Here is a 13,919-nt window from a genome sequence, read left to right on the forward strand (position 1 = left end):
AGTAGGAGGAGAGAGACACAGGCTTAGAAGCAGAAAAACTGTGCCATAAATCCCAAATCTTTTAACTTGTGGAAAATTTTTGCATCTACAGGGCTTTTTTCTTCTTTGTAAATTGGAGATAAAAATAATGTCTACCTCCTGGGGTTTTGAGAAGATTAAACATAATAATGGACATGAGCACCTTGGACAAGTACCTGGCCTCAAGTAAGCACCAGTGCATATAAATACTTATTCTCTTTCTTATACCTGGTTAGATAAGAGTTAAAAATGTATCCTAGCAGTCTTGATACAAAAAAAACAGTGAAGAAAGCTCTTTAATGGTACAACTATGTGTCATCCTTGTCTAGGAGCATAAATTTGCACAGCAGGCAGTGCAGTGAAAACAGCTCATAATCAACTCATCACCTCTCATCATTACTAGGATCAAATGCAAATGGGAAAGAATGCCACTTCAGTCATTGCTAGTGAAAATTAGCATCTGTGACACTAATGGTGTCTCATTTAGTATGCACTTTAGATTAAAAAAATGGTTTAAAAAAAGGCTATTTCCAGAACTGTCATTATTCTAACATTTCCCTCAAAAATAACAATGGTACTTGAATCTCCTTTACTCAAAGAAAAACCTGCTAAAATTTATTAACACGGATCATTAATCCCTCTCAAGTAAAGGCCAAGATGTTCTAATTACAGTCACTAACTTTAATTTGTGGGATCCATGTCTTTCTATTTTCAAAATTTCTTCCATATTCTTTAACCTGGACCAAGGTCTACCTTTAGGTAACAATGGGATTCTTTCATAACATTGGGTATATTAGAGTTCTTAACATAAAGCTTAAAATGAGTTACAGTTGTACTTATACACAAACATTTTTACACACATATTAACAGACTTGCTACAAAGAAACAATAAGACAGGGATGCCCTCTCTCACCACTCCTATTCAACATAGTGTTGGAAGTTCTGGCCAGCGCAATCAGGCAGGAGAAAGAAATAAAGGGTATTCAATTAAGAAAAGAGGAAGTCAAATTGCCTCTGTTTGCAGATGACATGATTGTATATCTAGAAAACCCCATTATCTCAGCCCAAAATCTCCTTAAGCTGATAGGCAACTTCAGTAAAGTCTCAGGATACAAAATCAATGTGCGAAAATCACAAGCATTCTTACACACCAATAACAGACAAACAGAGAGCCAAATCATGATTGAACTCCCATTCACAATTGCTTCAAAGAGAATAAAATACCTAGGAATCCAACTTACAAGGGATGTGAAGGACCTCTTCAAGGAGAACTACAAACCTCTGCTCAATGAAATAAAAGAAGATACAAACAAATGGAAGAACATTCCATGCTCATGGGTGGGAAGAATCAATATCGTGAAAATGGCCACACTGCCCAAGGTAATTTATAGATTCAATGCCATCCCCATCAAGCTACCAATGACTTACTCCACAGAATCGGAAAAAACTACTTTGAAGTTCATATGCAACCAAAAAAGAGCCCGCATTGCCAAGTCAATCTTAAGCCAGAAGAACAAAGCTGGAGGCATCACGCTACCTGACTTCAAACTATACTACAAGACTACAGTAACAAAACAGCATGGTACTGGTACCAAAACAGAGATATAGACCAATGGAACAGAACAGAGCCCTCAGAAATAATGCCACATATCTACAACTATCTGATCTTTGACAAACCTGAGAAAACAAGCAATGGGGAAAGGATTCCCTATTTAATAAATGGTGCTGGGAAAACTGGTTAGCCATATGTAGAAAGCTGAAACTGGATCCCTTCCTTACACCTTATACAAAAATTACTTCAAGATGGATTAAAGACTTACATGTTAGACCTAAAACCATAAAAATCCTAGAAGAAAACCTAGGCAACACCATTCAGGACATAGGCATGGGCAAGGACTTCATGTCTAAAACACCAAAAGCAATGGCAACAAAAGCCAAAATTGACAAATGGGATCTAATTGAACTAAAGAGCTTCTGCACAGCAAAAGAAACTACCGTCAGAATGAACAGGCAACCTACAGAATGGGAGAACATTTTTGCAATCTACTCATCTGACAAAGCGCTAATATCCAGAATCTACAATGAACTCAAACAAATTTACAAGAAAAAAACAAACAACCCCATCAAAAAGTGGGCAAAGGACACTTCTCAAAAGAAGACATTTATGCAGCCAAAAGACACATGAAAAAATGCTCATCATCACTGGCCATCAGAGAAATGCAAATCAAAACCACAATGAGATACCATCTCACACCAGTTAGAATGGCGATCATTAAAAAGTCAGGAAACAACAGGTGCTGGAGAGGATGTGGAGAAATAGGAACACATTTACACTGTTGGTGGGACTGTAAACTAGTTCAACCATTGTGGAAGACTATGTGGCGATTCCTCAAGGATCTAGAACTAGAAATTCCATTTGAGCCAGCCATCCCATTGCTGGGTATATACCCAAAGGATTATAAATCATGCTACTATAAAGACACATGCACATGTATGTTTATTGCGGCACTATTCACAATAGCAAAGACTTGGAACCAACCCAAATGTCCATCAATGATAGACTGGATTAAGAAAATGTGGCACATACACCATGGAATACCATGCAGCCATAAAAAATGATGAGTTCATGTCCTTTGTAGGGACATGGATGAAGCTGGAAACCATCATTCTGAGCAAACTATTGCAAGGACGGAAAACCAAACACCGCATGTTCTCACTCATCGGTGGGAATTGAACAATGGGAACATCTGGACACAGGGCAGGGAACATCACACACCAGGGCCTGTTGTGGGGTTGGGGGAGCGGGGAGGGATAGCATTAGGGGATATACCTAATGCTAAATGACGAGTTAATGGTTGCAGCTCACCAACATGGCACATGTATACATATGTAACAAACCTGCACATGTACCCTAGAACTTAAAGTATAATAATGGAAAAATAAAGAAAGAAACAAAGAAAGATAAAACAAACAAAATCCTGTAAAAAAAAAAAAAAGGTACATAGCTTGAGTGAGTATCCATACTTGAACCAGGCTGTATGTAGTAGACCAAGGGTGTATTACCCTGTAGCCCATGATGGCTTTGAATGTGGCCTTGACGGCTTTGAATGTGGCCCGACACAAATTCATAAACTTTCTTAAAATATTATGAGATTTGTTTGTGATTTTTTCTTTTTTTTTTTTGTTTGTTTGTTTTTAGCTCATAAATTATACTTAGTGTTAATGTATTTTATATGTGGTCCAAGAAAATTCTTCTTCTTCCAGTGTGGCCCAGGAAGGCCAAAAGATTAGACACCCCTAGAGTAGACTGAAGAAACTTCATTCACTTTACAAATATCTATTGAGAGTCTACTACGTTGAAAGTATTATGCTAGCTGCAGAGGGAAGATATGTGGTGCTTACTTCAATATTAGGTCATTTTTAAAAATATTTGAATATTAAGAAAGTTGTTAGCCTGGCAATCTAGCAAAACCCCCATGTCTACAAAACATATAAATACTAGCTGAGCATGGTGGTGCAGGACTGTGATTCCAGCGACTCGGGATGCTGAGGCAGGAGAGTCACATAAGCTCAGGCATGCTGACGCTGCAGTGAGTGGTGATTGTGCCTGCACTCAAGCCTGGGTAACAGAGTGAGACCCTGAAAAAAAAAAAAAGGAAGGAAGGAAGGAGAAAGAAGGAACGAACGGAAAAGAAAGAAAGTTTTTTTACAATTGTAGGTGTTGACATGTGTGTGGACGCCTAGAGAGATTTCTTTGATGAACTTCCTGCATAGTCAGACACAGGAATGACGATTTCTAAACTTACAGACGCTCTTACAGACGTGGCTTCCCTGATCTCCATAAACTTTAGCTGGCAATTCAGGTGGAAACAGAAATAATATCTACAGTCCTGTTGCTTATAAAGGCAGTATATTAAGAACAGAAGTATTGGAAATTAACATATTTCATGTCAGTTTCATTTTTCATCTAACTCTGTGTCTTCCTCAAGGTAATTGACCTTCCTTATGCCTTAGGCTCTTTACGTATGAGGCTAAATAAGAGTCATTCTCTCACAGTTGTTACAAATATTAAATAAATTAGTGTACAAAAAGCTGTAAGCACAGCAACTGACATGAAAATAAACCAATGATAAATATAGAAAAATAAAATATTTTAGTTGGAAAAACAGACAAGGAAAATTGTTATGTTCTATAATTTAAGCATTTATAGAGTGTAATGCAATAACATCTCATCAAATCTGAATACTGTATATGCTTAAAAGTTTTTAAAATCACTATCAGTAATGGGCACTAGTAGTAAGAAGGTAAAACAGCCAGTTGTGGTTGCTCATGCCTGTAATCCCAGCACTTTGGAAGGCTGAGGTGGTTTGAGATGGGAAGATCACTTGAACATAGGAGTTTGAGACCAGTCTGAGCAACATAAGGAGACCTCATCTCTATAAAAAATTAAAAATTAGCTGGGCTGGTGGCATGGTGCCTGTGGTCCCAGCTACTCAGGAGGCTGAGATGGGAGGTAGCTTGAGTCCACCCAGGAGGTTAGGGTTAGGGTTAGGGTTATGTGATTGCACCACATCAACTCCAGCCTGGGTGACAGAGCAAGACTCTGTTTCCAAGGTAAAAGCAAAATTCAAGAATAAGATAACAGTACCTTGCATGTATGTTAAGCAAGCCTATTTTTAACTAACCTAAGTACAGAATACTTAACTATTATTCTCCTATTTCTTTTTTAATTTGGAATTTATCTGTATTCAGTAGAGAGTTCTGAGACACACATTAAAGCCCTTAGAAGTTATTAACATTCCAGTACATGCAATGGGTTTCTTTTGTAATAATTCTGCAAGAATTTACCAGTTTCTGTTATAGAATATCTCTGGTCTCTGCCTCTCAGCCTATACTGTAAATGTCTTACAATAAATTTGAATGCTGCTCTTAATTATGAGCTATTCAAAGGCGAGAACCTATACTAAAAATAGAGAAAGAGAGAAATAAAGGACGAAAAAGAGGGTACACTAATGATAACACTACACATGGTAAAACTGTATTTTAACATGTATTTGGATTTACTCTTTTTAAATTCATGAACATGTTTATCGATAAGTTTTAGGAATATAAGAAAATAATAAATTATTTTTGATATAGGACTGAAAATCTATTGCTACATATTATATAAATGAATGTTTTGAACCTTCTCATAACTGTAAGACCTATTTGAAAATACTAATAACAAAATATTTCTCCATTAGCTTTCAATTGGAAAGTTTGATCATTTTTAATTGAGGTAACATTAGTTATAATATGCATCGCATTTGAATTGTCCAATAGGTCACTTGAAATAGAACCAATGACAGTTAACAAAAGCTAAATGATTAAATATTTTCTTCATTTTTTATATTGTCACTTTTTACCCTACTATAGGATTTACAATTTTAAAAAAACCCACAAAAACAAGAAAATCCCTTTCACAAATTCTGAGAGTATAGTACGAAGAGTTTATGTTTCTGGGTTAGGAAATTTTGTAAACTAATATCTGGTATGTAGTTAATCAGTGAAGACAGTGATTCCCTATATTTCAGACCAATTTCTTGATGGTTCTGTTTCTAAACATAGACCCTTTCTAGACACAATTTCGTTTCAGTAAATGAAAGGATTTGCACTCCTTTTTCTATGAGGCTTTTATTTGTAGAGATTATCACAGCATCCACCTCTGCCAATTTTTTTTCTTTTTGAGAAAGGGTCTTGCTCTGTTGCCCAGGCTGGAGTGCAGTGGCACGAACACGGCCCACTGTAGCCTTCAATCTCCTGGTCTCAAGCAATCTTCCTGCCTCAGCCTCCTGAATAGCTGGTACTACATGCACGTGCCACCATGCCCAGGTAATTTTTGAATTTTTTGTAGAGATGGGGTTTTGCCACATTGCCCAGACTGGGCTAGAACTCCTGAACTCAAGTGATTCACCCGCCTCGGCCCTGCAAAGTGCTGGAATTACAGGTGTGAGCCCATGCACCTGGCCAGATACTGCTCTTTATTCATATAATATGCAAAGAAAATTAGCCACCAAAATAAATGTGAATTATGAGGAAAGAAGAGTTATTTTAAGACATAATTACAAATGGAAAAGTATCACTTCCATGTTAAAAGGAAATAATCCAACTGAATGTATGAAAAACATGCCTGTGCCTCTATATTCACATCTCTTTAAATTCATGCAGAATGAAACCATCTGTCTAATGAAAATAAGAATTCATTCACAACAAAACTTAGCGTTTCCAATGTGACCACTTTCTGTGATATGTTTTGTTCAAAGATGTATATTTTTTCAAATTTTTTTTATTTTATGAATAAGGAAGTCAAGATTAACAATATTCCAGGTGTATTATAATAGTTACTGCTCTTAAGCCAAATGATAATAATGGAGTAAAGTATCATTTTGACAATAGTTTAATGTCATAAATATGACTCTAACTCACTATAAAATACAGGCTTTATTAAATACTCTCTCTTTAGATTTTAAATACTTTGAGGTATATCATTCTCCATATTAACTTTTATGATCTTCCCTAAACCTACTGTTGTTAACTATTTGTTGTACTTAATCAAGTAAATATCGTATAAAATTAATCTTAAATGGAAGCACAAGCCATGCTTTTAAAAACTGTTCTGTATTATTTGGAAAATGTTACTTTGAGTTATTCTTATATTAGCGAAAAAGAAATCATGATACGTTATCTAGCTACATTTTAAACTAAAGATGCTTGTCTGCCCATTATTATGTATGTGTGTCAGAAAGAATTAATATTCAAAATCATTTATTCTCAGTTTCCAAAGATAGGAAATCATTTATTTTTGGTTTCCTTCAGAAAAACTTGGATGGTAACTTCCAAAGAGTTTCAAAATATTGACCATTGTTCAATGTCTCATCAATTCAAAAGGTCATAACAAATGAAATAAACCAATCTCTTTCTCTGAAAATGGGTGCCTAACATATAAAGACTGATAGACAATAAATCAATCCTTAAAAATAATCTGGACTCAGCTATTGTTTATCTCAGAAAGAGACTAAAAATTGTATTTACTTGAGAAAAGAAATGTACAAGTATTGGAGAAATTTTCTGACATTGGTACTTTGTAAATAGTTGTTTTACGTTATTAATAAATCTAGAGTTCTACAATAGAATTTGAACTTTATCCCATGTTATACTTTTTTTTTTAAAAAGTAGCACTTATTGCCAAGACAAAGAACAGAGTACCATTCCACATATTACCAATTTGTCAAGTCTACCAGTTTATGGTGTTTTGATGCGTCTCAAAACACAGCCCGATTTTTTGTGTAGTAATAACATTAGTTCGAGAGAATAGCAAATACACATCTTTACAACAAGCTATCATAATTTAACATTCAAAAATGAGAAAAGTCTTATATTTAACCATAACATTTCCATTTTACAACCTTCTTATAACTCTATTTTGAAGAGCTAATTTCTTAAGAGATAAAATTCATTCAGTAGACTGTTCAATAGACGTTGACAATCTCATAGTCATTAAAAACATGCAAGAAGATTTTATAATAACAAACACTCAGAGACCACTAAATTGATTTTCTTGAAGTTGAACTGAACTCAAACTTCACTTACAGATGTAAATGTTCCAATATGCACCATAAGACAAAATTACAGAGACAATAATTGCTAGGTGTGATTTAAAATCTAACTTTGCAATTTAATTTTTCCGTATTTGCCATGAGGCATTAAACCCTATGTTTGACTTATGACTGACAGATGAGAACATTGTATGTGTTCAAATACACATATGTGTTTATTTTCTATTAAATAGTTGGATTTTATTTAACTATGTATGAAATTACCTTACCTTTGGTTTTTGATGTTTCTCCTTCTCTGAAACATTGGATGGCTTTCTCTTGAGCATTTTGAATTCTGACTACTCCTAGTGAGTGCACTTTCTGCTGTTACAGAAACAACTGAAAACAATCAGCAGTGTGCTGTCTAATGTACAGCATCAGATAAGGTTGAGCCCAGGGACCTGCCACTTCCTCCTTCGGTCAGGATATGACTTCAACATTTACATGGGTAATTTTTTTTTTCTTACAGTAATTCTTTGGTAACTCTTTATTGTCTTGCTATTTTCTATGAGGTATGTTCCAAATCTCATATTTAGACATGCCTGCAGTTATGAGAGCCATAAGGATTTCAAAACAAAATTCATTTTCTTGGTTTCTATAAAAGTAAAAATCTACAATGCATTCCATGGGTAGAAAAAAGAAAAAATCAGAGCCAATAACTGAAATAAAACTTGAGATGTTGGCTTTCTATTATTTAAAAAAAAAAAGAATACTCAAGGTAGTCAATTTTGTATATATTTTTTCTTTTTTTGATACGGAATCTCACTCTGTCACCCAGGCTAGAGTGCAGTGGCATGATCTCGGCTCACTGCAACCTCCACCTCCTGGGTTCAAGTGACTCTCCTGCCTCAGCCTCCCAAGTAGCTGAAATTACAGGTGTGTGCCACCACGCCTGGCTAATTTTTTGTATTTTTGTAGAGATGGGGTTTCACCATGTTAGCCAAGATGATCTCGATCTCCTGACCTCGTGATCTGCCCGCCTCAGCCTCCGAAAGTGCTAGGATTACAGGCATGGTATATTTCTAAATAAACACATTTAGAAGATAAAATAAATAAACAATGTTAGAAGATAAAATAAGTTAGAACTTAAATAATACTAATCCTACTTAAAGTATGTATGCATATATTTTAAAATATGGATTAGACCCATTCTAAATATAAATGGGAACATGACTAAAAGTAAATGTTTATCATATGTTACTTTTCTAATGTATTAAGATGTTATAAAGTCCTGGTTAACAAAGAGATCAATTAAACAGAACCCCCAATTAACCATATGTCTTTGTGCTACAAACGATGCCATATACTGATAATTGCTGCCCTGGTGATGAGCCAATGGATCAACGGTTTCTTCAAATAAAACACCCAGAACCTCTATTTAATAGTCCTGGTAGAGCTAATATGACTTATTAAGAGTTTCCCCATGGTTTAAAAATGTTTATGATAATGAAAAAAGCAAAATACCCAGAAGTAAAAGCAAGAAGTTCAAGCTTTATTGTTAAATGGGGATTTACCAAAGGGAGACTTGCAAAATATATGAAACTCTGGTTCCATTTGAGCAACCTAGATTAAGAAAATAAACCTAGATTTCTGTTTATAAATCCTCTGAATTGAAAAGTATAGTGCCATATTCTTAATCAGCAGCTTTTCCACGTGACAAATCAACTGACTCTATTTCTCAAACTTCCCTCACACTTCTAAGCTCCACCCCAAGGCCCAAATTTTACTAATTCATTTAACAAATGAGATTCAAATTTCACTAATTTATTTAATAAATATTAAATTGATTGTCTATTATGTGCAATTTGACAATATTTCAAACCTCTTGACTAGCTAAAAACAACCTGTTTTTGTTCTATAACAGAATTGAAAGAATATACTTTTCAAGATTATGGTTAATATGCCTATTATTTTATTACCAGATAATAAAAGCAGACTGTTATTTTTGAGAATTATTGAGTTAGTGTTTTCAAAATACTGACACAGACAGAGAACACTGGAAAACCTGAGAATGTTGAGGTGGGGTAATTCCCCAGAAATACATCTTTTAGACTTTCAGTTTGGGCTTGGGTTAAGAAAGTTGGCTAGGCAGATCTTTTGCTTCATCTCTTAAGAAATTGAAAGTCATAAAAATACGTTTTTAAGTGAACCATTTGCACCCTCGACACCCTCTTTTCTTCATCTGTGAATAAAAATTTAATTATGGAGTTCAATCAGTAATAAAGTGGCAATGATAATGCTTGCACTTATTACATGGTAGAGTTTTGTTGATAGTAAAATGAAATATCAATAAAGGACATACTTATTAGATGATTCATCATTTCAGTAATGTTTTATGTCAAAAAATGTTTGTGAACTCTAAAAAGGCATGAAGTTTCAGTTTGAGGTGGTGCTTGCTATAGGTTATATTTCTCCAATGTTTCGATAATACAGTGCTAAAGAATAGAGAACACTCACATTTATGAGACCCATATCTGGACTAGATGCAGTTTTTAAAAGTGTTATACTCAAGCAAACAAAATATATATATCCATTTATGGATCTCTAGGCACTTCGCCATCTTTAACATTACAAGAAATATTTAAAATGTAAACAAAATAAATATTTTCCTTCAAGTACAGGTGGAAAAGGAATTTTCCAATCTTTCTTTCACTCAAGAAAAATGTTTTCTGGGGCTTAAAAGACAGATATGACATTTGAGGTCCCATTCATTATCTAACTATGTTAAACTTCTTGATCCCCAGAAAGATCAAGTGACAAGGTGACAAATGTTTTTATCAATTATCTACTATTTTATGGTATTTGGAGGACACCGAGATATTTAGTGAGTGACACAGAGTGACCCAGCAAGCTTAAAAGTCACAGATGGACAGAACAAGAATGAAGCAGAGAGTCAGTACAGAGCACACCTCACTACTGACCATGATTAAACCACTAGCAACCCTGTTGCTTAACATGTATTCTGAAATAGGGAAATTGCAAAAGCACAGTCTTGGTGCTTTACAGTACCTTAATGGTCTTACATCCCAGACAGAATGGAACTTTGTGTACTATCTCTGTGTCATGAATCATGAGTAAAAATTTTGAAGAAATTGCAGTCAAATGACAAAGATTGAGGTGTATTTTTCGGGAAAGTAAGGTGAGCCATAAAAGGATTGCTTCAGCAATCCAACAAATATTTACTTAGTGTATTGCTAAAACACAAATCATAAAATTCGAAGCATAGATAGAAGGAAATTAGAGATCATGGGACATTCAAAGTGATGTCCTCGATTCTGAGACATTGAGGATCTCCATCTACATCTCTCTGCCTTCTGCCATCAGGTTGAAGAATACAATTAGATAGTAGTTTGGATTAATCCTACTCTACATTTTATTTTAGGACATGTACACTTGTTCAATGGATGAAGGGTTTTAAAATCAAATCTTTTAGAATGAAAGTAGATTCTCTGCATTGCTCTAATAGTTAAAACTTCTCTAACATGAAGAGTTGGTTGGGCACAATCTTATGCATGCCTCTGTGTATTGCTGGGTCAACCATGACCAAGGGATATTTTATTAACTCTAACCGAAAATACTCCTGACTATACCTCAAGTGTTTTGTTACAGGAGGAAAACAGAGAGACCAATTTCAAGAATTTGAAAATAAGCAAAATAAGGTTGTCATCACAGAACCCAACTCTGAAATTAAGATTTAATGTAAGAATAATCATTTTATAGAAAAAAGAACTGTATTCCATTCAAACCTGCAGAATTTACTCATCTATGATTAAGAAAAGGAGTCAATCATAAAAGTAACTTAACCTTGATAATTCCTCTCTTCTTTTTGGCCCCCTCAGAGTAGACTTCTTTCTATAGTACAGGGAAGAGAATTTTATTCAAAGAAGTTGAGTGGGGATATTGTGTTCCTACCTGTTTGGGGTTTCATGGAAGTGGAGATCCTACAATATCAAAAAAAAAAAACTCTTTCTTTCTCAGTGTTTCCTGAAATAAGTACACATTGCCATCTGATGACGTTCTCTGCAATTCTGTATTTAATAATTCAGATGTTGGTGCCAAGCTATATAGAGGGGCCTTGGTGTTGTACCCTCCTCTAGTTATCTAGCTTATTCTTACCATAGGTGGATTAAACATCTCAACACCTCCTTGTTTGGATTTGGGAGTTTAAGAGAAATGATGGGATGGATATTCCCCCTGGCCTATGGGAGGAGTTAAGGAAGTAGGGGGACAGTTTCTTCCTTGTGAATCTCCTATATTTCCTAACTCTCTAAAGTCATTTACCCATTCTATGTCTGGAGTTCCTGTTTACTAATTCCTTTCTCTAAGGGACCCAGCCCCTACACAGCTCTTGAAATCCCTTCTAATGTGTTACTAATTGAAAATCTGTGCAGTGACTTTTCTGCTTCTCCTGGTGACCTGCTCCAGGAAGTGACAAGCTCATGTTTTGGGGAGATTAGGGGAAGATAAAATTCTGATTCTATTAACAGGAAGTGGCAAGAAGATGGGAGCTACTGAGGTTTGCCGTTTCCAACAAGACGTGAAGTCAAGCATATCTATCACCGGGATTAATTTCTTCTAAAAACGGACCTGAAGTCTACATGATAAATTAATATTCCACCTGTTGACTTCTCCTTATAAGACCCTGCCTGAGTTTCATTGCCTGAGTTCCCATACATTCAACTAACAGTGATGAGGTGATGCCCAAACAACTTCTAAATAATTAGGAAGGTTAGGGAGAATCTGAATTCATTTTACCTCAAATAGAAAAAAGACAGTAACACAGACAAATACTGGAAGGTTCCTTTCAAGTTGCTGAGTTAAAGGAAAAGAGAGCTTAGTGAGCTTTGAGTATCTTAATTCTCCAGACAAGATGATCTATTGCATGGAGATGAACACATCATGCAAATTTTAGCTGGATTTCAGTAAACAAAAAATGTGTTTAACTATTTTCCTTTGTTTTTATTTTAAGCTCTATGCATAAATGATGATTTGGCTCCTTGGGTAGATATGTCTATAGGAGACAAAGGCAGCATTCATATGGACATCAAGTACCTGGAATCTGATATTGCTATTTCTCATTACAAATTTAAATATTGCCATCGTGGTTAATTAGAATGTATTGCCAGAAAAGGATCTACCCCTGATGTGCTCAAAATACTATGTTTCTGAGAGGTTAGAGTTGCTAGTCATACTCTGGATATCTTGGGAAGCCTCTTAGAGAGCCTGGCCTGGCAAAATTACTGCTTATTTTAAATTTCCAAAGAGATAATGTAACACATTAACTTGTTATCTCGGTTATAGAAGAAACAGATCATTGGGATAAATAGAAGGGACCAATGACCTAAGATGAATGGTGAACCTAAAGAATCATACAGGATAAAACTGCCTTGAAGAGACAAAGAACTTCATAAATTACATCTATGCCTTACAAGATGTTTGAATGTAAGAGAAGACTGGGTACCAAGAATGAGTAGTATCAGTTCAAAGTGACTGGAAAAATTAGGGTGGCTGATAAAGTTTAAGATTCAAAATAAATGCAGATTACTCAGATTACTTCAATAAATTATAAGTATTTCCTTTCTAAGTGGTTTTAAAGTCATATAAGGGCCATATTGTGGTTGGCATAACAAATAATGATAAAATTTAATCCATTTATGATTAAAAGTTATAATTTTCATGAAGTAATATTATTCTCCAAGTTAATAATATTAATAATAATGACTGTCATCTTGAGTGTTTATTACATAACAGAAATTATGCTGTGTGCTTTATAAATATTTTCAATATAATCTTCACAAAAATCTTCATGAGCTGGTACTAATATTATCATCCTCAGCTTCCCGGTGGGGTTTGGTAACGTGTCTAGTTTGCACAGCTAGGAAGTGGTGGAGTCAGGATTCAATCCAAAGCCTCAGCTCATAACCATCACTCTATGTCATAAATAGGTCTTGGCATACCTAAATACCTGGCATAAAATGGGAATGATTAATTTGACTGTTCGGGTCAGGAATGCTAAGGGCTAGGGGGAGGGTAATGTTGAGTTGCTGGCTTCTGGTTGAAAAGAGAGTTGGTTCAATCATTACATGTGTAAAAAAATTTGAAACCAGTAAATCTGCAACCAATCCAGAACTCTTTTCTATAATTAAGATTCAGTACCATGGGGACAAATCTGCATTTCAGGCCCCTCTCCAACCCAAGCTACCTTGTTGTGACACTTATTGGCCCTCAATTCTACCCTTGATAATAATCATTGTCTCTAATTTTATG

At 35.1% G+C, this 13,919-nt stretch overlaps 1 protein-coding gene and 1 long non-coding RNA gene across 4 annotated transcripts in view; one reads left to right on the forward strand and one right to left on the reverse strand.

The window, feature by feature from the left end:
• Positions 1-2,192, forward strand: part of LOC117977301 (uncharacterized) — a 63,218-nt gene extending 61,026 nt beyond the window's left edge. Inside the window, exon 3 of the long non-coding RNA XR_004668379.3 lies at positions 92-2,192. This is a non-coding gene — a long non-coding RNA (uncharacterized LOC117977301). The remainder of the gene's footprint in view (positions 1-91) is intronic.
• Positions 1-13,919, reverse strand: part of SAMSN1 (SAM domain, SH3 domain and nuclear localization signals 1) — a 170,790-nt gene that overhangs the window by 53,106 nt on the left and 103,765 nt on the right. The window contains exon 1 of one of the 3 annotated variants that reach the window (XM_003819190.3): positions 7,883-8,037. The exons of the other annotated variants lie outside the window; for them this stretch is intronic. Within the exon in view, the coding sequence (XP_003819238.1) occupies positions 7,883-7,939 (57 nt within the window). The 5' untranslated portion in view covers positions 7,940-8,037. Of the gene's footprint in view, positions 1-7,882; positions 8,038-13,919 lie in introns of those variants that run through there. 3 annotated transcript variants of the gene reach the window in all.

Source organism: Pan paniscus, chromosome 22, assembly GCF_029289425.2.
Source record: "Pan paniscus chromosome 22, NHGRI_mPanPan1-v2.0_pri, whole genome shotgun sequence".
NCBI classification, from domain to species: domain Eukaryota; kingdom Metazoa; phylum Chordata; class Mammalia; order Primates; family Hominidae; genus Pan; species Pan paniscus.